This window comes from Homarus americanus, unplaced genomic scaffold (assembly GCF_018991925.1).
Source record: "Homarus americanus isolate GMGI-L3 unplaced genomic scaffold, GMGI_Hamer_2.0 scaffold45562, whole genome shotgun sequence".
NCBI classification, from domain to species: Eukaryota; Metazoa; Arthropoda; class Malacostraca; order Decapoda; family Nephropidae; genus Homarus; species Homarus americanus.
In genome coordinates, this window is record NW_024744839.1 from 3028877 (window position 1) to 3051493 (window position 22617).

The 22617-nt window shown below is 36.6% G+C and overlaps 1 protein-coding gene across 4 annotated transcripts in view; it reads left to right on the forward strand.

Annotated features, from left to right (window-relative positions):
• Positions 1 to 22617, forward strand: part of LOC121878135 (beta-arrestin-1-like) — a 120405-nt gene that overhangs the window by 84905 nt on the left and 12883 nt on the right. For 2 of the 4 annotated variants that reach the window (XM_042384144.1, XM_042384143.1), the window contains 10 exons: positions 864 to 927; positions 1284 to 1375; positions 1982 to 2172; positions 2749 to 2927; positions 3372 to 3507; positions 3647 to 3731; positions 4603 to 4675; positions 9930 to 10079; positions 16052 to 16138; positions 16352 to 16504. In XM_042384144.1, coding sequence (XP_042240078.1) covers positions 896 to 927; positions 1284 to 1375; positions 1982 to 2172; positions 2749 to 2927; positions 3372 to 3507; positions 3647 to 3731; positions 4603 to 4675; positions 9930 to 10079; positions 16052 to 16138; positions 16352 to 16504 — 1178 coding nt within the window. In that variant the 5' untranslated portion in view covers positions 864 to 895. Of the gene's footprint in view, positions 1 to 863; positions 928 to 1283; positions 1376 to 1981; positions 2173 to 2748; positions 2928 to 3371; positions 3508 to 3646; positions 3732 to 4602; positions 4676 to 9469; positions 9614 to 9929; positions 10080 to 16051; positions 16139 to 16351; positions 16505 to 22617 lie in introns of all 4 variants that reach the window. The other 2 variants (XM_042384147.1, XM_042384145.1) reach the window with 2 other exon arrangements.

Below are 22617 nucleotides of genomic sequence, written 5' to 3' on the forward strand. Positions count from 1 at the left end.
GTCTCTCACCTCTCCTGTGTCTCTCACCATGTGTTCCCTCCCTGTGTCTCTACCATGTGTTCCTCCCTGTGTCTCTACCATGTGTTCCCTCCTGTGTCTCTACCATATGTTCCCTCCTGTGTCTCTACCATGTGTTTCCCTGTGTCCCATGTGTCCTGTGTCTCACCATGTGTGTCTCTCACCATGTGTTCCCTCCCTGTGTCTCTCACCATGTGTTCTGTGTGTCTCTACCATGTGTTCCCCTCCCTGTGTCTCTACCATATGTTCCTCCCCTGCTGTCTCTACCATGTGTTCCCTCCTGTGTCTCTCATGTGTTCCCTCCTGTGTCCCACCATGTGTTCCCTCCCTGTGTGTTCCCTCCCTGTGTCTCTACCATATGTTCCCTCCCTGTGTCTCTACCATGTGTTTCCCTCTCTACCATGTGTCCCCCTCACCATGTGTTCCCTCCCTGTGTCTCTACCATGTGTCTCTCACCATGTGTGTGTTCCTCCTGTGTCTCTACCATGTGTTCCCTCCCTGTGTCTCTACCATGTGTTCCCTCCCTGTGTCTCTACCATGTGTTCCCTCCCTGTGTCTCTACTATGTGTTCCCTCCCTGTGTCTCTACCATGTTTATTATGATTGTAATTTTTATGATCTTGTGAATATTATGATTATCATTACTGCCACTGTATTAATAATGGTATATTATTATTGCTTTTATTATTAGTTTTTATTTTTTCATGTTTTATTAATATTCATGATTTGTGATTGCTCTTATTCTTGTAATTGATTCAATGCATCATCATCATCATCATCATCATCATCATCATCATCATCATAATAGTTGAAAAAAGGAAATGACTTGGGTCTTTGTTTCAACAGAGAGGAACAGCTGATGACCCGACGCCGCTATCATGGACGACAACAGCAAACGACAGGGCACCAGGTAACGAGTAGCTGTCTTCCTGTAGTGTGGATGTTCGTAAAACTCTTGGTTTTACCTGATTCAGCCTTTGGTCTATTTAATCCATAATTAAGTTTGGACTCGCTATCTGCTCATTTTATAAAAAGCTTTTAACCCATTTTGGGGGACATTATTTTGTCTTTATTTTGTGTTCACAGACAGACACATAAAGAGGAGTCAGTTGTAACTGTGTCTTGTATTAGGTGGGGTAATGGATGTTGTTTTTTATGAAGTTTGATAAGGAAGGACATAAATTGTTGAATGTTTGATATCATGATCTAAGCCTATATTTCACATAATATGTACAGTACTTAAAACATGTTTATATTCTCTTTCAGAGTATTTAAGAAGAGTTCACCAAATGGAAAAATCACAGTGTACCTCGGGAAGAGGGACTTCGTTGACCACATTACACACGTAGACCCGATAGGTGGGTTGGGTCTATTCTCAAGTCAATTATTGGTTGGTCGCTTCCCGTACTGTGTATGGTAGCCAGAGCAACACAGCAGAATATTTACAGTACTCTATCTACATATTTTGGATTTCTCTTGTATAGTCTGTGGTGAGAGATGATCAAGTTTGTTTACGTTAAAACGGGTTAAGAATAGTGTACAATATTTACCAAACCATGAATGTGAGAAGTCATACAATACAAAAGGAATTATAGCAATAGTCTTAGGACAACTATGTTTTCTAGTGAGTAATTTTTTTCTCTTTGTAGTAAACGTTTTTATTCTGCTCAGTGATATACTGTAGACAGCCTATTGTACCTTTAATTACCGGTATATTTTGCCTTCAAATGTGCCCTTAAAAATTTATTGTATGCTATACCAATACTGTACAGGTACTTGGTGGATACAGCACTTGTCCAGCTGACATGATTGTCTACAACTTTACATATACTGTACTGTACTATGTTGTACAGTAAATTGAATTTGGTAACAGATTTAGCAGTACAGTACTGTAATCTTTTAGTTGCTTGCTGTGCTCTTATTCTTAAGTGGACTTTTGAATAATTCTCACATTCCATTTACAGATGGAGTAGTTCTTATTGATCCAGAATACCTGAAGGACAGAAAAGTTTTTGGCCATGTATTATCTGCTTTCCGGTATGGCCGTGAAGACTTGGATGTTCTCGGCCTCACATTTCGGAAGGACTTATATCTAGCCTCAGAACAGATATTTCCTCTTGATCCTGCAAGCAAGAGGCCACTAACTAGATTACAGGTACATGTGTCCTTCCTGCCACACCTTTTGTTATCTTTATGCCACTTTCACAGGAGTAATCCATGCTTAGAATGTTCCAAATAGGTACAGAATTTATCAGTTGAAATAAGTTTTTGTTAAAGGGATGTCTCTTCTGTGTCTATTGTTGTAAAACATTTGTTAAACTTTTTATCTGTTCACGGTTATCATTTTCCTTGTGTAAATTTTTTTACTCAAAATATTTTTAGCATTGCAATTTGCAGCTCTAATACCAATTGTACTGCTCTATATCCCTGTAACTCTCTCTCTCCCTATATCTTGTTAAGAGAGAAAAAATGCTTGTTTATGGAGGAAAAAAAATGTATCAAGAGATTTGTTTCCAAGATAACTTATCATATAAGGGAAAAAGATGACAGTGAACTAGACTACCAGTATATAGTGTGTCTTGAGCAAGAGATATTTTGAACTCTTAGTGAGGGAGTTGATGTCCTTGATTTTCAGTACACATTTGACATGATGTAATGCTGTTCAAATAAATTCATTAATCTTCAGAAATGTACAAAGCTTGACTTTTACTTGCTTTATTATTTCCATCAGGAACGTCTCATCAAGAAATTAGGACCAAATGCCCTTCCTTTCTTCTTTGAGCTCCCCCCACATTGCCCGGCATCAGTTACGCTGCAGCCAGCACCTGGGGATATGGGCAAACCATGTGGGGTGGATTATGAGCTTAAGGCATATGTTGGGGACAGTGTTGATGACAAACCTCATAAACGGTATGTAGTGCTTAAAGAAGGAATGCTTATTAGTACTCTGTTGTTGAATTGACAGGTAAAATATTTATGCAGTTTTAGATTTGGCAGGATACGATGAATTCTTTAATCCTTGATACTGCAAGAAGATACTTACTATTACTGTACATGGTTTCTTTAACTTTTGACAAGAAGTAAGACATAATAATAATAGAACACGCAAGAATTTCAGCAATGGTGATGGGTTTCTTTGAGGCCCATATTTGAGTAAAATAAGGTGCAAAAATGGTCAGAAAGGTGACAAGAACTCTAAGATGGTGTGGTACATTGTAGATAAATTGTATTTTGAATGGAACGAAAAATATGTATAGTACTCATTTTCCAGTCTAATAAACAAAACAAAACACATACAAAATGTAATTTTTATAATTTGTGGAACTATACCTTATCTTTGTTATTGCTTTGTAGGAATTCTGTGCGGTTGGCAATCAGGAAAGTAATGTATGCCCCCATGAAGCAGGGAGACCAGCCAAGTGTGGAGGTTAGCAAGGAGTTTATGATGTCCCCAAATAAACTACATCTTGAAGCATCTTTAGACAAAGAGGTAAGAATGTGTTTTTGTTAGACATGACTCGCTTCCTCTCATACAGTGTAATTTAACCCTTAGAGTTGATATATCATGAATATATACAGATCCTCTCTGTTTGCTATGTATGCTTATACTTCATAATATTCTTTTTCAGTTATATTACCATGGAGAAACAGTAGCTGTTAATGTCCATATACAGAATAATTCTAATAAAAGCGTCAAGAAAATTAAAGTGTCAAGTAAGTGAACTATATTATATAATTGTAAAAAGAATTCTATTTGGTTTCTTAGTGCTTTCTTGTTTGTTCTTAAACGTCCTTCCCACCTCTTATTTCCCCCTCCCCCCCCTCCATGTTGCAGCTTCTTTACCTCTTAATCCATCCTGCACAGATGTGAGAATTAAGATAATGGACTGGTTGAGATAAGATGGTTTGTTATAATTATTGTTTTAGGATGTAAGGGCTGAGCTGGGGGTTCTGTTGAAGGCTGCTCTGACCACCACCTCTTCATCTTTTAACATTAGCAGGTTTTGTTTTCTATTTATGATTAGTGCAAGTATATAATTCTCTCATGCATGACACTACAGAGGTTTTCAACAAGCCATGGAGTGAGAGTTAGAATGTGGGATGATGGTTTGTATTTTATCATATCATTAATGTATGGTTAGAAATGGAGAGGAAAGATCCTCGAGTGATGGACATTGTTGAACAAAAAGGTTGAAGTGATGGATGGATTGCTCACTGAGAAGGCATATGTGGGAGAACTGGGATACAAATAAGGTCCTTGTGAAGAGTCAGTTGTTAGGAGGGAGACTGGTAAGAAATCAAGTGTGGGGCCCAAAGTTGTCTTCTTCACTAAAAGGATAATTTGTACCATTATTAAAAGTTCAGTCCAGTTCATCTTATAGTCAATATTTTTATGATATATATTCACCATGTATAATAACATAAATCGTCTTCTTAAGAGTAATGAAATGCATTAAACCAAACTCTCATTGGTTAAGTGTTTTAGCTCCCATACTTTTGATTGTAGTGCTAATACAGTGCTGTAATTATGAAGTATATCTGTATCTGTCCTTCTGTAGTATATTTCAACATCTTTATTTTTCAGTTCGACAGTTTGCAGACATCTGCCTATTTTCAACAGCTCAGTATAAGTGCACAGTGGCTGAAACGGACAGTGAGTAAGTATTAATGCGTTTTCAGTACTGTATACTGTACTTTATTTCAAAGAAATTTCTTAAAGAGGAAATAATTGCCATCCATATAATTATAGGTAATACAGCTGCCAAAAAGAAAAGTAGCATTGATATGTAAAGTAGAGTACAGTAATTCTCTATTATGAATGATAGAAATTTGGGTTGGTAGTTTGGGTGTTCACAAGTGTATACCATTACTCTTCCAACTAATTTGATGTATTAAACTCCTGCAGACTTCTGAGTCTTCAAAATTAATTTCTTTCTCTGCAAAATTAATTTATTTCTATAAAACTCTGCTATTGTAGCATATTTTGTGAAACATCTTAAATTATATTATAAGTATTGAGAACCACGAGTGATGGCACAGAGTTGCCAGATAATGTATGTGTTGATTGTAGAGTCAGTGTAGTATCAATTTGAATTTTGAATTTTGAATTTTGTTATCTTAAGAACCATTAAATAGTCCAATATTAAGTGAACTTACCATCAAGTACCAGGCATGTTTTTTTGTTACAGTAATTCTTATACAGTACTGCAACATGCTAGTCAATTATAGAATCCCTAATGTTATTTTGACTAATACAAAGAGAACTGTATTGGTAAACTTTGCTGTCACCACACAGTGTCTGCTAAAACACCAACCTAGATATTCTTTCATAAACTTTAGGAAATATTTTCTTGCATTAAAGTCAATAGTTTTTGCATGAATTATTATAGATGTACACTGGTTATGTGAAATGTTGGGTATCTTTAATATTCTTGATCTTGAATGATTGTCAAGTCGTTGTTATATTTCAGACAACTTTAATATCAGTAGAAGATGGCTTTAATTCTCCATTTCCTTCAGATAGATAAGTAAATATATATTCCAGATTATATATATGCTCTTGTAATTCACATTGTGTTATATATTCATCTATTTACAGAGCTTATTAATTTTATTTTATTTGGGAGTTACTTAGTAGCACTTGGTACTGTATTTGTTAAGAATACGTAATTAGGGCTTTGGGGACTAAGATCATTATCATTACTTGGCACTCGAGACAAGTTTAATCAGGTGAACATACCATACAGGGTGTACCTGAACCACGTATCCATCTATTATGAAAGTTTTATATATGTTAAATAACTTTTTTCTTTTGTAATTTTGATATTTTATTTTCATATGTTTCAGTAAAGCACTCCAGTTTTCTCTTGATTTTTTAAGTTATTTATTTTGTATTACACTATAACTCACTTTATTTCCACTTTATCCTTCCAAAGAAGTAATAATATTTTTTATAAAATATAAGATTTTTTTAGATGCTGTCTGGAAATTACATGTATACAGTATTTGAAATACTAGAACATTACCTAGTTATGAAATATATGACAGTGACTTTACAACATATGTTATTGGGAGACAGTTGTGGGTATGTTAGGTATGTTACGTATTGTAACACAGGGAGAGAAGTGTCCTGTTCCCAAGTGGGAATATTATTTATTATGCATCTCCTGCCAGATAGAATGGGTAGTGTAGTATCTTACTCTGCTTTTATTTTGTAGCTGTTTATTTGTTTGTGGTGTAGGTACAGTATTTTGAATTCTGTTGTATTGATGATAGTTCAGAGAAAAAGGGAAGGTTAAAACAATAAATTTCAGTACATGTAAAATGAACAGTTACAGTCAGTTCTGCTATAACGCGATAGTTGTGTTCTTGTAAAACATCATGTTATAGAAATTCGCATAATAGAAATATCAGGGCTTATGGAGAAAATAGGGTTAGGTGCAGATTACTCCAAATCGAAAAAAAATTCAGTAGTTAGCCTAACACAAAGGATAGCACAGTCTAAATAAATGTTACATTCTTATCTAATAATGAAATCATACAGTAAATGTTACACTTTACCTTGAAAAAATATGAATATAACTTGATGGGGGAGAAGGTTGATGTTGAGGTTGAGGAGTCATGCAGACAGGATTTGACAGTTGTCATCATCAGTATCATCATCATCAGGTGCAGTTTTTCTTTAGGTCTTCATATCTTGATAAGGCTTTCTCTTTAATGGTGAGGAAGCTGGTCCCAGATCGCTTTTTCGTTTGATCTTCTATCCAAATACTAGAAGCCATTCCATCTCCTCAAGTTCCTTTGGCCATGATCTCACACTTTTGCTAGCACTCAAGGTTTTTCCACCAATACAGCTTGCTTTAATCTTTGCTGCATTGTCTCTAATGGTGCGTAAAGTAGACTCCTTTATTCCCGTTGCACGCACAATATCAAATGTTCTTTCCTTATTTTCAAAACAATTGACAACATCAAGCTTTTCTTCAAGTGTGAAAGCCTTTCTTTTACGATCACCACCGGAAATGCAGTCACCAGAACGCTTCCCGGAGATGTTCTTCTTTTCCATAGTCACAAAATTGGAGAAACAGTAATCAGAAATCACTGAGGATGCTTAAAAACTTCACACGTGTTTGAGACTGAACGTGTGGTGTAAACAGAGCGCGTGGGTATAAAACGCTACGTAATTTGATTTTCTCTTTTTACTTAAAGTTTTACAATTTACATATACTGTACAGGTATACTGTATACATAAATATTACATAAATTATTTCTGCAATTCTTCACAAACAAAACACATAACTCAATTGAACATGTGATGTCGAACATGAACTGTAAACACTGCATAACCCCACGCCAAGCCATAACAACCGTTCGAGTGGAATCACATTAGAGCAAACGCGTTCGCGTTTTACAAATATTGTCCCTCTATTCATCAATCGCGTTAGAGCCAATTCACGTTGTCAAAATACGCGTTATAGCAGAACTCACTGTACTTTGAGAATTCTAATGCAGTGTATCTCTCACATGATTGGATTTTTTTTTTTTTACTTTTTCTCTTATTTCCTCTCGAGTATATTTTCTAGTTTAAATAATGGCTATTATATGAACTTATTGATAGACATTGCTAGATAGACAGGTTACATATTACTGGATAGGTGAATAAATGGATGCAATGAGAGGAGGATCTTAACTCTTAAAATGGCAGCCATCATCAGATAAATGGATAGTTAGAGAATTCTTAGCTGCCATTTAAGGGTTAATAGGTAGATGGATGGATAGATATATGGGTCAGTAGATAGAAAGATATTTAAATTACTGAATTTTCCTGTCCATACAGCTCTTTTCTCACACACTGGAGATATTTGTATTATAATAATGTACTGTACTGTATTTTTAATTATTTCCTATGTAAATTTAGGCGTTACATTTTCAGAAAGGACCATAATTTAATTTATTGATTCTTAGTAGAAATTAATAATGTTGTAGAAGTATGTTGAGTTGTGTGGTAGTTTCTGAATATAATAATGGTATGTTTTTTTATATATGAGGTATAGATATTATTGCTATAATAAATTTACACTATATCAAAGGTATGGTGTTTATATATGAATTAATGTACTGATATCTCTGCATTAAACTAACACTGCATTAAAGATATGGTTTTCATATCTGCATTTTAGATATTTCTCAAAAAACTAACTCTGTACAGTATATTCAAAACTCTGACATTAATGTGTCTGTTACAATGTAGTATAGTTTAGTATATACAGTATATATATATATATATATATATATATATATATATATATATATATATATATATATATATATATATATATATATATATATATATATATATATATATATATATATATATATATATAATTTTTTTTTTAAGCATGAAGCAGTAATTTTAATATAATTAACACTTGGTATGATTAACGAATACTGTATGTTGCTAACCTTCATGACTACAGTACAGTATATAGTACTAGTGAACTAACATGTTTGTCATGGGTTGCTGTTGTTTATGATGTGTGCCCAGCTTACAGCTAGTAACATGTATGGTGGAGTTTGTTGCTGTGTAATGGTTGCCTCGCATGTGTTTCATTTATGGAGGGAGCATTGGAATTAAAGCCATAGATATGTTTGTTGTAATATATATATATATATATATATATATATATATATATATATATATATATATATATATATATATATATATATATATATATTACCTATATTTTGAATATACCTATGGCATTGTGCTTATTTTTCTCTTAGTCAGCTTGATCATTAATGTACAGTCATGTCCCCTTCCTACTACTGTACTGTTATACTCCGTCCTCCTGTTATCTTGTCACAGTTTCCCTGTTTTGTCTTCCTGGAATTAGTTTGTCTGGATATTTTTTTTTTTTTTTTTTTTTTTTAACACCCATTATCTTGGGTGTAGAAAGTGTGTCCTGTTTATCAGTGTTCTAAGGCTGCCACCTTTACAGTTGAGGAGCCAAAGCAAAATTATTCACTTATTACTTTTTTAAATTTCCTTTAAATGATCCCGTAACATTATGTCAAGCCCCTGAATTAAAAGCTAAAATTAATGGTCACTTTGGAGTTTCAGTTTTCAAGTATCTTTGAATGGCATCCACAGTCTGTCCGTCTGTTATTCGTCCGTCCGTTCATCCATATGTGGTGTTTACAATATGCTCATTGCATCTATTTTCGGAAGCAAAATCAATTTTAACATTAGTGCGGGCTTGACTTACCGGTTTCAACCAGTTTATTGGTTTCATAATATTAAGGCTTCAAACTTTGATCTACAACATTCATTATTTTGATTATTTGATATAATAGCCTGCCCTGCCCATCACAAAATCATTTGTGGTGAGGGCAGGGTAAAGTTGGCAGCTTGTATGGTGGTGCTGTGGTGACGTGTGTCTGGTGTGCGTTCACAGGGACGGGTGTCCTGTATTGCCGGGCTTTACCCTCTCTAAAGTGCTGCACCTCACGCCCCTGCTTCTTAACAACAAGGACAAACGAGGTCTGGCTCTAGATGGCCAGCTCAAGCACGAGGACACCAACCTGGCGTCCTCATCAATGTAAGTAGTGCCTGCTCAGACACTAACCACTAATTACTAATAGTCATTAGGTGCACCTGTGGCGAGCTTCTCCAGGGAGTGGTGGCTGATGCGGCAGCAGTTCACCATACACCCAGCATCAACACTCTCAGCAGCCTTATATGCCAGATGTACATAGAGATTATATTTGCATTAATTACATACAGTAAACCTCAAAGCAAATGCCAGAAAATGGATGAGGCTTGTTGAGCATGTGTTGATGAAGTGAGTGTAGCAAGGAGGTGGTGGTGGTGGTGGTGGTGATGGTGGTGGTGGTCACAGAGGAGTGGTTGTGTTGTTGCAGGGAAGGCTGCCCTGTGGGGCCTGGTTTCTCCATCAGTAAGGTTTTCTCACTGACGCCACTTCTGACCAACAACCGTGACAAGTGGGGGCTGGCCCTTGATGGCAAGCTCAAAGATGAAGACACCAACCTAGCATCCTCTACTGTGTGAGTAACACGCATCTTGTGGTGTGTCCTCACTCTTAAGTAGGTATGGTGAATGAAGAGTGTAAATGTAAACCTTTTATGTAAAAACCTCTCACCCTACCACCCAATATTTTAATGTAGGATAGAATTTGTATATATGAAATCATCATAATCCTTATCATAAACAGATCCAGCAAAAGAACATCAACATGAATCAGTGTATATTACTGTACACTGGAAATGCTATTGTACCACCTTCTTATATCCTCATCTTAAGCGAGAATGGTAGTGAGTATTTTAACAATCATCTCTACCTAACCCTATTAGCCTCTCCTTGTATCATGTATAAGTACTCTAGTTATTTTGGAGTGTACTGTACTGGAAAATTATCGATACATATACAGTATAGTGATATCCGCGTTAGCCGGAATACAGTAACTGGTGCAGAGCGGTTCAGGGATTGAGAGATTTCCGGGTTTGGAAACAAATTTTCTCATTCCCAGAAAATTGCGCACATCTCTAGAATTTTCATGGATACCGGGGAAAGTTTTCTGGGGGCTTAAACTATGGATCTTGCACAGGCAGACACACTCCTATTTAAGCTATGGTCAAGAATGAAAATATATACAGTACTGTATACACTTACAATATATTGTAAATAAATAACTTACAGGTATATACAACTGTACAGTATACTCTATACTATACTCACCAGCAGATGCTGTCATTTAGAGCTTGTGATGCCGGCAAGCCAAATGGTGATATGATAATACAAGATGGCCTGCCTTTGACCTGTACCATCTCCTGTAGCAGGGGTTGTTAAATTTCACTCTCCTTTCCTTCCATGAAGGAGGGATTGTACACGCACTTTGTACTGTACATACACCCTCTACACACTAGCATCTGTCCACTCTGCTATGTACAGTATAGTCTTGGTTTACGCGGATTTCTTATACGCGGTTGGTCATTTACACGGCACCTGTCCAGACGCGGCAATTATTAGTTACGCGGTACATTCCAGCATTTACGCGGGAAGCGGCGCGGACAAGCTGCGCGCTAGGTCTCGCTTACGTCACCGCTGATGTCAGATGAAGTATCGGACTGTGATTGGGCCACGCATTCCCTCCGCTGCTAGCTGTGATTGGTCTATTTAACCTTGCTTGCCCATTCAACAAAACATTACCGAGTTCTTCACCTGCCACCCACCACAGCCAGCCCAAGTCAGTGATAGTGAGGATATGGACTTTGAGGGGTTTGACAAAGAGGCCCTGCTAGCCTCTGTGGTGGATATTGATACAGGTGAGGGCCAATAATCTGCCCTCTGCCTCGGAACCAACCCCCCATCCCCGTGTGCCCAGCCATCTCTTTTACTAACATAAGTGTTAAAAAACCTAATATTATTGATATTTCTCTTAAATTTTAATAGTGTGTGCATACCATCATAAAATTAAGATATTATTTTTACTACAGTGTATGTATTGTGTCGGAAAAAGGGTAGTCCGGGGGTCGGCCCAGTCTCTATTTCAATTAATCCCATTTGTTCTGTTATTTCGTTTACGCGGACCTCCATGGGTTTAATTGACTGCGTAAACCGAGACTATACTGTACTGTACATTACTTTACATGTGGTACTTTCACACTTACTGAATGTACAGAACAGTATATATGTAACTTAATAACTTTCTATATGTTAACACTGCTTTGATGGTATTCTCATCTGATTGTATTCTGGTACAGTACTGTACAACACAGATCATATGCAAAAACAGCAGTGAGCAAGCAAACAAGCGTGTACAATGGCAGCAGGCAGTGAATTAAGAGTGACATGATGCAAGAGTTAGAGGAGATAATCTGTGAGATAACATCAGCCAATCATAGGCATCCCATGCAGTCACATGATAGTAGTGGCCAGTCGTAGATCACGAGCAATCTGAGCCTACCCACCCACGTGCTCAGCACGCGTCCACGCGTTGTAAACAATGCAATTTCTCGGAAAATGTCCCATGCCAAGAACGGAGATGTTCTCAGAATTTTGCGGAAATGCACAGGATTCTATCCTCGGAAATTCATTTCCATGCCTGGAATGGAGACATGTTCCCTGGAAGTTCTTGGAATGTAAAAAAAGAAAAAAATCCAGCTATTGGAGTGTTCCGGGATCAGAGATTCCGGCTAATGGAGAGATTACTATAACAAACTGGGCACCATTTTTTTTATTATTATTATTGTTGTTGTGGTAACTATAGTAGCTTCATCTGCATAGTAATGTTACAGTAATAGGTGTGTATAAGGCATGCAAGTTTAGTAGGGATTCCTTATAGCAGGCCGGTAACATGTGGGAATGTTGGATTGAGAGGTGTCGGAGGGATAAAGAGTTTTCCAATTAGCTGAAACTTTGGATCTTAGGATCTCTCAATAAACCCTACAATGCAAATTTCTATGCGCAGACCTCGCAGATTCATGTCTCAGAAAAACGGACTTCTTTAACACTTATTCCACTCTATGTAAACGATGTGGCTTAGAAACAAAGGAAAAAAATAAAACTATGAAATAAGAAAAATGAAAAGCATGTTGGTGAATGAGTTTGGAAAAGTGTATAGAAGAGAATCAATAATTAACGGGAATTTTTCCTATTCTTCCAAGCCCCATTGTCCATTATATAGTAAAAAGGCCAGATTCAAGAGAAGTTGTGGAAAGAATGTACTGTAGACTTTTCAAAGAAAATATTTCTTTTACAATATTTTTCATAAAGTTGGTACAGTGTTAAAGACTTTTGCCACATGGTCCCTTTATGAGGTGAGTGGATCTGCAGTCTTGTTTAATCAGTGTCCAAGTGGTAATGTTTTTGTTGCATAATGACCCCAGGGGATCGTTGATCGACTGTCTGGTGTGAGACTGACGTTTCTCAGGTGATGGTTAAACCATGCACATCAGTTAAGCGTTTAAATACTGTATTAATAAAAGTTTTAAACGGTGATGGGTTCTGTCACCCAGCCAGTAAGTGGAACAGCTGTTCATTTGTCTCAGTGTGGTTGAATTTTGTTTAAACTTATTCAAGCAGGTTAAAGGTTTAGCCCATATTATTGGCTAAAGATTTTCACCTCTTCCACTGGAAAATATTGTGTGTTCATTTTGTTTATGGAAACAAAACTTGGGGAATCATTAAGAAGGACTTGTTGCTCATCACTCTGAGCTCAGTAAATGAGCTCTCTTGTAATATGTTACTATTTAAGGGTAATTTGACCCTTACCCCCTACCCTATGAACATCTTGTTCAAGCCTCTTATTTTTATCCTGAAAATTAGTTTATATCTATACAAGAATATTCCGTTCTTGATTTTTTGTTGTACAGACTTGTTTAACTTACACCAGTTTAGAACAATAGGACTTAGATACAAAGCATTACTTCACACACACACACACATATAGACAGCCATGCTCTTCAGTTTTCTTATTTTTTAGTTTTACATCATATTTTCTTTATTTCTAAGCCACATTAGAGTATTGTAATGATTTTTCCACAACCTTTATAGTTTCAATACATGTAACAATGGCAACAACCCATCTCACAGGCCACCTCATCCCCAGTTTTCTCCTCTTCTAATGCGTCAAGTTAATATTAAACTGAATTTTGACCTAACGTTAAGTGAGAAATGGTGTATCTTTTATCGCTAAACCGAATTAACATTCAGTGAATTAATGCTAAACAAAAGATACCTGTATATTTACAGTATATATGAATAATAAAATACTTGAGGTGTACTGAATCTCCCAAACATTATATAAACGCTGTCATGAGACTAACATTGGCAAAGCCATATAGCGGATTTCCAACAACACTAAACTACCTGTATTTGTGCATCACACGACGAGGGAGTGTCTGCCCTATCTTCCATATACAGTACTGTACTGTACAGTATACCGGTAGTCTTTGCCCTAACTCAGCAAAATTGCTGTTGATCCCCACCCTCATTCACATTAAAATAATTTTGTCAGTGAAGTCGGCCAAATCAACATTTTCTCTATTTGTTTTTTTATTATTATTATTAACAAAAACCATTATATAGTTGAAAGAACTTAAATTGTGAGATCAGTTAGATACAGTATATTAATGATGTGTGAGTTTGCTTTTCACTGCAAAGTTTCTCAAATCAGTTAGTGATGAATTAGTGAATCAATTCTTTTGCTATTATCTTCTGAGAGTGATAATTAATTTTCATGACAGCAACTGCAAAACACACCATTTTACACAAGTGTGATGTCACAAATGGTAGAAGATTGTTCAGGATACTTTCTGACTGAAAAAAAAAAATATATGTACTCCTTTTAATGCAGCCAAAACTTAGAAAGGTTATCAGGATAAAATTCCTGTTATAACAAACTATTACTTGTTAAATTTATGAGTTGTTCTTATTCGAAAGTTGTCAACCAAGGACAGAGTTAGTAGCAAATGGATTCCTGTGTAGTGTTCAGTTGTTTAATAAAAGTTCATTGTTGGTTTCTGTTTCATAGCAATGAAAAATCTGTATGATTTTGGGAATATGTCAAAAACTGTATTTTCTAAATATCTTTTCCATAAATATAGTTTTCTCATACAGTACACGCATTTTCTTTATCGATTTGCCATTCTGGGTCAGAATATTGGTGTGACGACTTTGCATTGACTCATTCAAATACAATACAGTGTATTTCAGTTTTTCAAAAATATGTCAGAAGGTATGGATGTATTGAGAGAATGGGGCATGAAAGATTGTTGAAAGTGTCGAATTCAAAAGGGGATATTAGGAAAGAGAAAGAAGGGCTGAGCAGACAGTAGAAGGGTGGGGTGAGAGAAGTACTGGAAGGGAGAGAGATGGACATTCAAGAAGCAGTGGTATATGTGAAAGATTGAAAAGCATGCTGATAAGTGGTTTTGGGCAGTAAATGTACTACTGACATGTTATACCAGGTTGTATGAAGCATTGGGTAAACTGGTTAGAAATTTTAGGGCCACTTTATGGAAAATGAACACTGTAGCAGAGCACATTTGACAAGGAGTCTGGAATGAATGAATCACAGAAAATATAGGAGAGTTTGTTTGGCTCTTCGTTACACATACCGTGTGCCAAACTGGGAGAGGCCTTGCAAGATTGGAGTGAAAAATGGGAAGTGAAATTTATTTAACCTTTCTATCACATTTTGAATATCATGGGTAGTAAGTATAGATAATTAGTTTTGCTCTAACCATATTGACTTATTTAACCCTAGTTTAGTTTTATGATATTTTTCTTTGTTAATGATAATACCAGTTTGATTATTTTTCTTTCTTTGTACTGAATAGTCAAAATGGTCTGTAAAACTGAAGAAGTCTTTAAGGGATATAGATAAATAGTATTATAGCACAATAGAGCTTAGAAATGTTGATTACTGTACTGTATACCCATATGTAGCTTCACCACTGTGTGTGTGTGTGTCTATAAAAATTGACTTACAGGTTTTGGAATTTCTCACTGTTCATTATGCAAGGCTGGTGGTTTTAGTTTTATAAAACTTGCCATTATTTAATTCATATGACAATGATGGATGTGGTCATTACAGATATTTTATGCTTACCGGTATGTATAATGAATATATAAGACAATTATAGCTAATGTTTGATGTCACCAGCTGTTTATAATGAGAAGGACAATGTACTGTAATTTTTACGTAAGCATTTAAAGTGTACAGTAGATTGAAAATGTTAAACATTATACCTTCACTCTTTTATAAGTATTTGAAGACTTCAGAATTGCTTCAATACTTCTTTATACCTGAAGTTTCTTAGATTACTATAACTGCTAATTATAGAAAAACAGTGAATATGACCACTAACTAGTTGGCTTTCTTAAGACTCCTCATTGTTACTCCTTATAATATATTCAGTACTTATGCAACATTTGTCATTTCCTAAGAGGGAGTGTTATGTTGATAGTATGTTAGTCTTGTTAGATACTTATATATGTATAAATTATTTTCCAGTATCACCGATTCTTGTCAGAAGGAAAACCTGGGTATTATCGTGCAGTACAAGGTCAAAGTGAAGCTTATTCTTGGTCCACTTGTAGGGTAAGGCTTTGCTCTCAATCACTGTCTTTGCATAAACAGATAATGTTAAATATTTTGATGTAGGCAAGTATTGTACATAGTATAATGAAACTTTTTAGATACTATATGAAGAATGATAAGCATGATAAATGTATAAAAAAAAATTTAAACAAGAATCTAATAGTTAAATTAAATGATTACTTTAATCTATATACTCTTCTTATGTACTTGCAGTGACTTAGTAGCAGAGTTGCCATTCACCCTGATGCACCCAAAGCCAGAGGAGGACCCAGAGAACATGAAGCCAACTGCACCGGCAACATCTTCCCCGACAAAGGACTCCGAGTCTACTCCACCGGTGGATACAAACCTTATTGAACTTGACGCGTTAGTAGAATTATCAGATATTATGTTTTAGCTTTAGATAAACCTAGTCTATGGTCCCTAAAACCACTTCAGCTTCTTGTTATCATACAGGACATCAGGATCATATTAAACACAAATAGGTAATGTTTTATGTCTCGCCAAACGTCAAAAGATTTTAAGCCGTGTCTTCTTGTTTTATGATTCTTTCTTGGCATCTGGATCCTAATATAAACATTAACCAAGTAGCCATGGATGACAGAGACCACTAAACAGTACTGGGTTCATGGAGATGGTGGGTCAGCAATGGTGGGTCAGCAATTCCTGTGTATACCAGTACTGAGTTACCAATTAATTCACAATTTGGTAATACAAGGAGGAAAAAGTTAATTGACCCAACCTTGAAGAATCATAAACACTCGTGTAAAGTGTAAAAAATTGACAATGGTGAGACTTTTCTCCTAAATAGTTTATTAAGATATGGAAAAAGGCTGACTATCCTTTAGTTTATAGAGGTAAGGGGGGTGAATTTTGATCACCAAAATTTATCATTAAAGGCAAATCATCCCCAACATAAAGTACCTGCCAGTTTTTATATGAAAAAAAATGTAGAGATAATCAGTGGCAAGTTACACGCACGCACGTGCACACACACACACACACACACACACACACACACACACACACACACACACACACACTACTACCACCCTAGATCCCTCATCCGAGAATTGCTGTTCAACACCACAACCGCATCCAGCCCATGCTGTACGAGCACGTACTGATAGCCATAAGAACAGCCCAGTCCAAACCATTGTAAAAATTATCAATAACTTGTAATCAACCAGTGTATTCACTCCCAGTCAATCTTACCTTTTGCACTGTCACTATGTTGAAATGCCCTGTAGTATGACCTTCTCCCCACCTAGTCATTATATATCATATTTGTATCACTTATATTACTTGTATATTATTTGTAAATCAAGAGACCCATTCCCTAATTATGCAACTGTATATTTTCAGTTTTCTGGCTGCCATGCTCTTTCAATAAACCATTAATAATTATTATTAATATTATTACACACACACACACACACACACACACACACACACACACACTATGTAGACGTAACTCGTGGTTCACTGGTTTGACTCGTCATTACATTAGTGTTAGAGAATTTTTTTGTCTACGTCTTTTATACTTCCTCTTATTCTTTTCTTTCAGACTCTGTATGTATCAGTTTAGTGTGCAAGTTTCAAAATCTTTCTTTATTCATTGTATAATTTGAAGTAAATTTTTTAAATCTCTCAATTTTTATATCATTATTGTTCTAATACTTTCTCCATTACCATTTCATATCTTTCAGACTTCTTTGGTTTTATTAGAGGTTTTTGCTGTTCTTGCAATTTTAAAAGTCTTCTTAAATTCTCATATAAACTGAAGTACTTCATTTAAGTAATTTGTTCATAAATATAAGCGTAACAAGCTCTGGGTACTTCAGGAGTGCTCCCAAAGGCACATCAAGTTTGGGTCTAAGCCTTCCTGTAGGAGTTGATGGGTTCTTCAAGATTCAGTCATTCCTTGGTCCTATCAAAGCCAAGTTAGAGCAACTGGTAGGCAGGCATGGGGTTGGTAGTAACAGGACTGAGGACCCTCCCGACCCAGTTATTCAGAATCCTCATGCCAGCGAGGCAGCTCCAGATACAACCACCACTTCCAAGCCCAACATCTCTGAAGCTGGGTGCATGATAGTAGATTTAATCAGTTTTAATAAGCAGGAGGATGATATTGTGTGGGTATTTTATGAGTACTAGAATTTGCATGTCTGTTAATGAGTTTCTGCATGTTACACTAACAAATTGTACATGTGTGCATATTTGCAATATCTTGTCATATCTTGTACAGAATTGGTTTACCTTTTATGACCGTATGTGCCTATTTCACATAAAATGAATCCATATATATGTATATATATATATATATATATATATATATATATATATATATATATATATATATATATATATATATATATATATATATATATATATATATATATATATATATATATATATATATATATATATATATATATATATATATATATATATATATATATATATATATATATATATATATATATATATATATATATATATATATATATATATATATATATATATATATATATATATATATATATATATATATATATATATACAGTAAGTTGCGGCATTTAAATCGACCAAGATTTTTTGTTCCAAATTCAGGTTTAAGCCTATACTCGCTGTATAAGTCGACCCCCCAAGGCCCAAACATAGGCTAGGCTAGAACTGAAATGTGGATATAGCCTATGGTGAAAGTGTGTAATAAGGCCACACCACTTTTATCATCATCCCAGTATAGCACCTTGATAGTACCGCTATATACGGTATGATTGTAGAACATTATGGAACACCTGGCACACGATCCGCTATTTGCATCAGCTGGTGTAAACAAACTGCCAGTGGAGCCACCAACACCATGCGGCCAGCTGCGAAGCTATGGGTCCATTACACTGTCGGCACACAGCTTAGACCTAGACTGTCATATGCTTATTGCCCCCCCCCCCATACACTGAACAATCCTACATGGCAATTTACTAAACCATCGTGGCCTTATGCTCTTGCTGGCATCCACTCATTACCCACACACCAACCTGACACCACTGTAGATGTCTTCTTGTCCAGTTGTAGCTGTTTAACACTCACAGTATTCAATTTTTAAACAGCTGAAAATATCTTATCCCCATGGCTCTCCCAGCAAAAAGGATTTAATATGACTCAAGTTTCACAATCTATAGCGTTATCATAAAATTGTGCAGATGGCACCATATCGTAGTACCGGGTAGTTGTCTGGCTGGCCACCTGGGTTTAGTGGCGTTCTGATCAATTGTTTACTGTGCATCAGCTATTGGAAATGGCGTGTGGTGTTGTGTTCATTTAATTATACTGGAATTTACTCTTTTATTATAATCTTATGTTAAATAAGTTTTCCAAACATGAATTTCAGTAGGAAATATTAGCGGCAGGCCACGTGAGTTGCGCTAAGTGATGCACAGCGAGTGTTAGGCAGGCTGTTCCACTTGTTTACCACTCTGGTAAAGCTTCACATTTTATACTCGGCGTATACTCGTTCTGGTGGCTACAGTGACGAGTCTAACTTGGCAACAATGCCACCATTGATGTTAACTTTAGCCATAGCATGCCCTCAAATAATTGGGGTTCATACAGTGTTCACGTTAAATAAAAAAATGTGTTTCAGTGGCTCTCATTATAATGGTGGTGTTAATACTTTAAAGTAGAAGTGTGGCATTTTCTAGAAAGTGTAGGGATATACTAGTCAAAGACCCAGGCTGTGTTGGCCTCAGGTTACCTTCCTGCTGTAACTTGAAGACTCACCATTAACCCTCGCAAGCTGATGATGCAATATTCATCTTCCTGAGGCGGCAGGCTGAGAAACCAGGGGGTCCCTCTTCATGCTGCACACTCACAGGTGTTCATTCTACAAGTTGAAAGTTTTCACATCTAGTCCATTGCAATATTTACACCTTTTTATATACGGTGCATATAACATCTAGAATAGTCCATCTACAATATGGTGGAGTAAAAATCGTGAAAAGAGGTTCTGTACAATGCTACCTGAAATTGTGTTAATAAAAATTAATTTCTTAATAAACCCAAGTTATATAATTATGATATTCCTGTTTTTTGGTTTTTAATACTTTATTTTCATGGACTTTGCCTGTATAAGGCTCTTATTAACTTAAAACACAAAGGTAATGAATATATTTCATGAAAATGCTTATAGATTATTTTGTGAATAATTATGTTGACATGCAAAACAGCCTGCCACCAAGGTCACTTACCCTTGAATGTTCAGGGTGCTTGCTCATCCGAGACCCCCGCCCTTCCCCCCAGCTGATAGACCTCTCCTCGACTCTTCCACATTCTTGGTGACCCTCCCTCCCTGATTGTCTGTGTTTACATAAAATAATTATCTATAAAATCATATTACCATTCTAACTATGCATACAGTTCTAGGATACCTTGTGACTAAATGAATCACAATGGACAGGGCAGGATTGGTGATTCATTCCATGGTGCTAGGTGGCAACAGCTAGGTGGGATTAGCAACCGAGTGTAAGGGAGCTGGGGGTGGTGACTCATATGGCAAGTTAGAAGACACTGCGGTGGGGAGTACTGGGACGGGAGGCAAGCTGGTGGGTATGTCAGGTTCAGATTGCTGACACTTTCTAACCTTACCTTGATCCCTCTCTTCAACAGTAGGAGACACAAGCAGAAACTAAATGTCCCCTGTTTCCCTGCTGTTATTGTCACTTTTAAAACTCAAGAGCAGAGAAGACAAATACAGTACACCACTGTCGCTTTTACTGTACGAGGTCCAACACAAAAATAATGAGATTGACCCTATAACTCGGGAACCAAGAGTGGGAGGAGAGGGACAAACAGACGGTTATTGAACATGTTCTAACCCGTCACAGTGTGACAAGGCTCAACTCGATTACTTCACTCAGTACAAGTGGACGTGTGTTGAAGTATAGACGTGTTCTTAAGCTCGGTTGGAAAATGTCGGACTTAAAATCTGAGCAACGAGGTAACATCAAGTTTCTTGTTAAACTTAAGAAATCCGCGACGTAAGCTTTTCAATTATTGACTGAGGCTTACGGAGAAGATTGCACGTCTCTTGCACGCATTTTGGAATGGCACAAACGATTTTCATGAGGCAGAAAAATCATGAAAGATGTTGACCTCTCAGGCCATCCACGCACAGCAGTTACCGATGACAACATTGAAAAAGTGCGAGATGTGATTAGAAAAAGCCATAGCTGAGAAGGTTAACTCAGACAGGGAAAGTGTTCGACTCATTCTAACGGAAGAATTGAACATGACAAAGGTTTGTGCAAAAATGGTTCCAAAAATGCTGACATAAAAACAATTCGCCATTGCGCCAGCCCACAATGCTTTGTCTGTGAAGCAGTTTTTAGCCAATAAAAACATCACTGCTTGAGCACCCACCCTATTTGCCAGACCTGGCTCCCTGCGACTTCTACCTCTTCCCAAAGATCAAGTCCGTGCTCAAAGGAACCAATTTTTTGTCAGTAGAAGAGGTGAAAGCAAAAACGACAGAGCTACTCAACAGCCTTACAGAACATGATCTGCGGAATTGCTTTGATCTGTGGCAGCATCGTATGCAGCTGTGTGTCAACTCAGAAGGGAACTACTTTGAAGGCGATCACAGTTGATTTTCTTAATTTGGTAAATAGAGTTACAGCGTCAGTCGCGTTTTTTGGGTGCCGGACCTTGTATTCCTACAACAGTGCATCCACCTTTGAAGATGTAAGAGAAGGTTGCAGCCTGGACAACACATGTGGTTTCACTGCCAATGCAGGCTGGTGCTTTTTCTAGCCCTCGCCTTCCCATCACCTTTATTCTTCCCATCTCCTTTACTCTTCCATTGCTCCGTGACCAGTCTTCCTGCTCCAGCATTGATACACACACACACACACACACACACACCCCAGGAAATTATGAAGTATCTGTGTAAATGAATATACCTGAAACCACGGACGGTGCATCAGATGCATTTGTCGTAGAGGGTTGAGTTGGGGAGACTTGAGTGTGAAACAAATAAGGGAGGAATGCATCTCCCCAGGCTGATTTGGGTCTGCTCACTGCCTGTCCATTGGCTACAGTGTGCCAAAAAACGGGGGGAGTGATGCAGTGTTAAATTCAAAATATTCCACCAAGAAATAAAGAAAACCATTTGGATGACACATATTATGTCATCGGCTTGTAAGGGGGTGAGATTTGCACCGCACCCCTGGCCTGTGAAAGGGTTAATTATCTCTCATTTTCATGAGTATTTAGCTTTTTTAACTACTAATTTCAACAAAATGTAATCTAAATTAAGAATAGATTTTGCATGTCTTGACTAAATTTTACCCTGAAAACTAGCTGTACATTTGTGGTACTGAAGAAGCCTAAAGTATCTGAATATTAAAATTGAGCTTGAAACCACAAATAAAACATTTAAAGTTTCAAGGTTACATAATTGTTTTCTTTGTATATTCTCA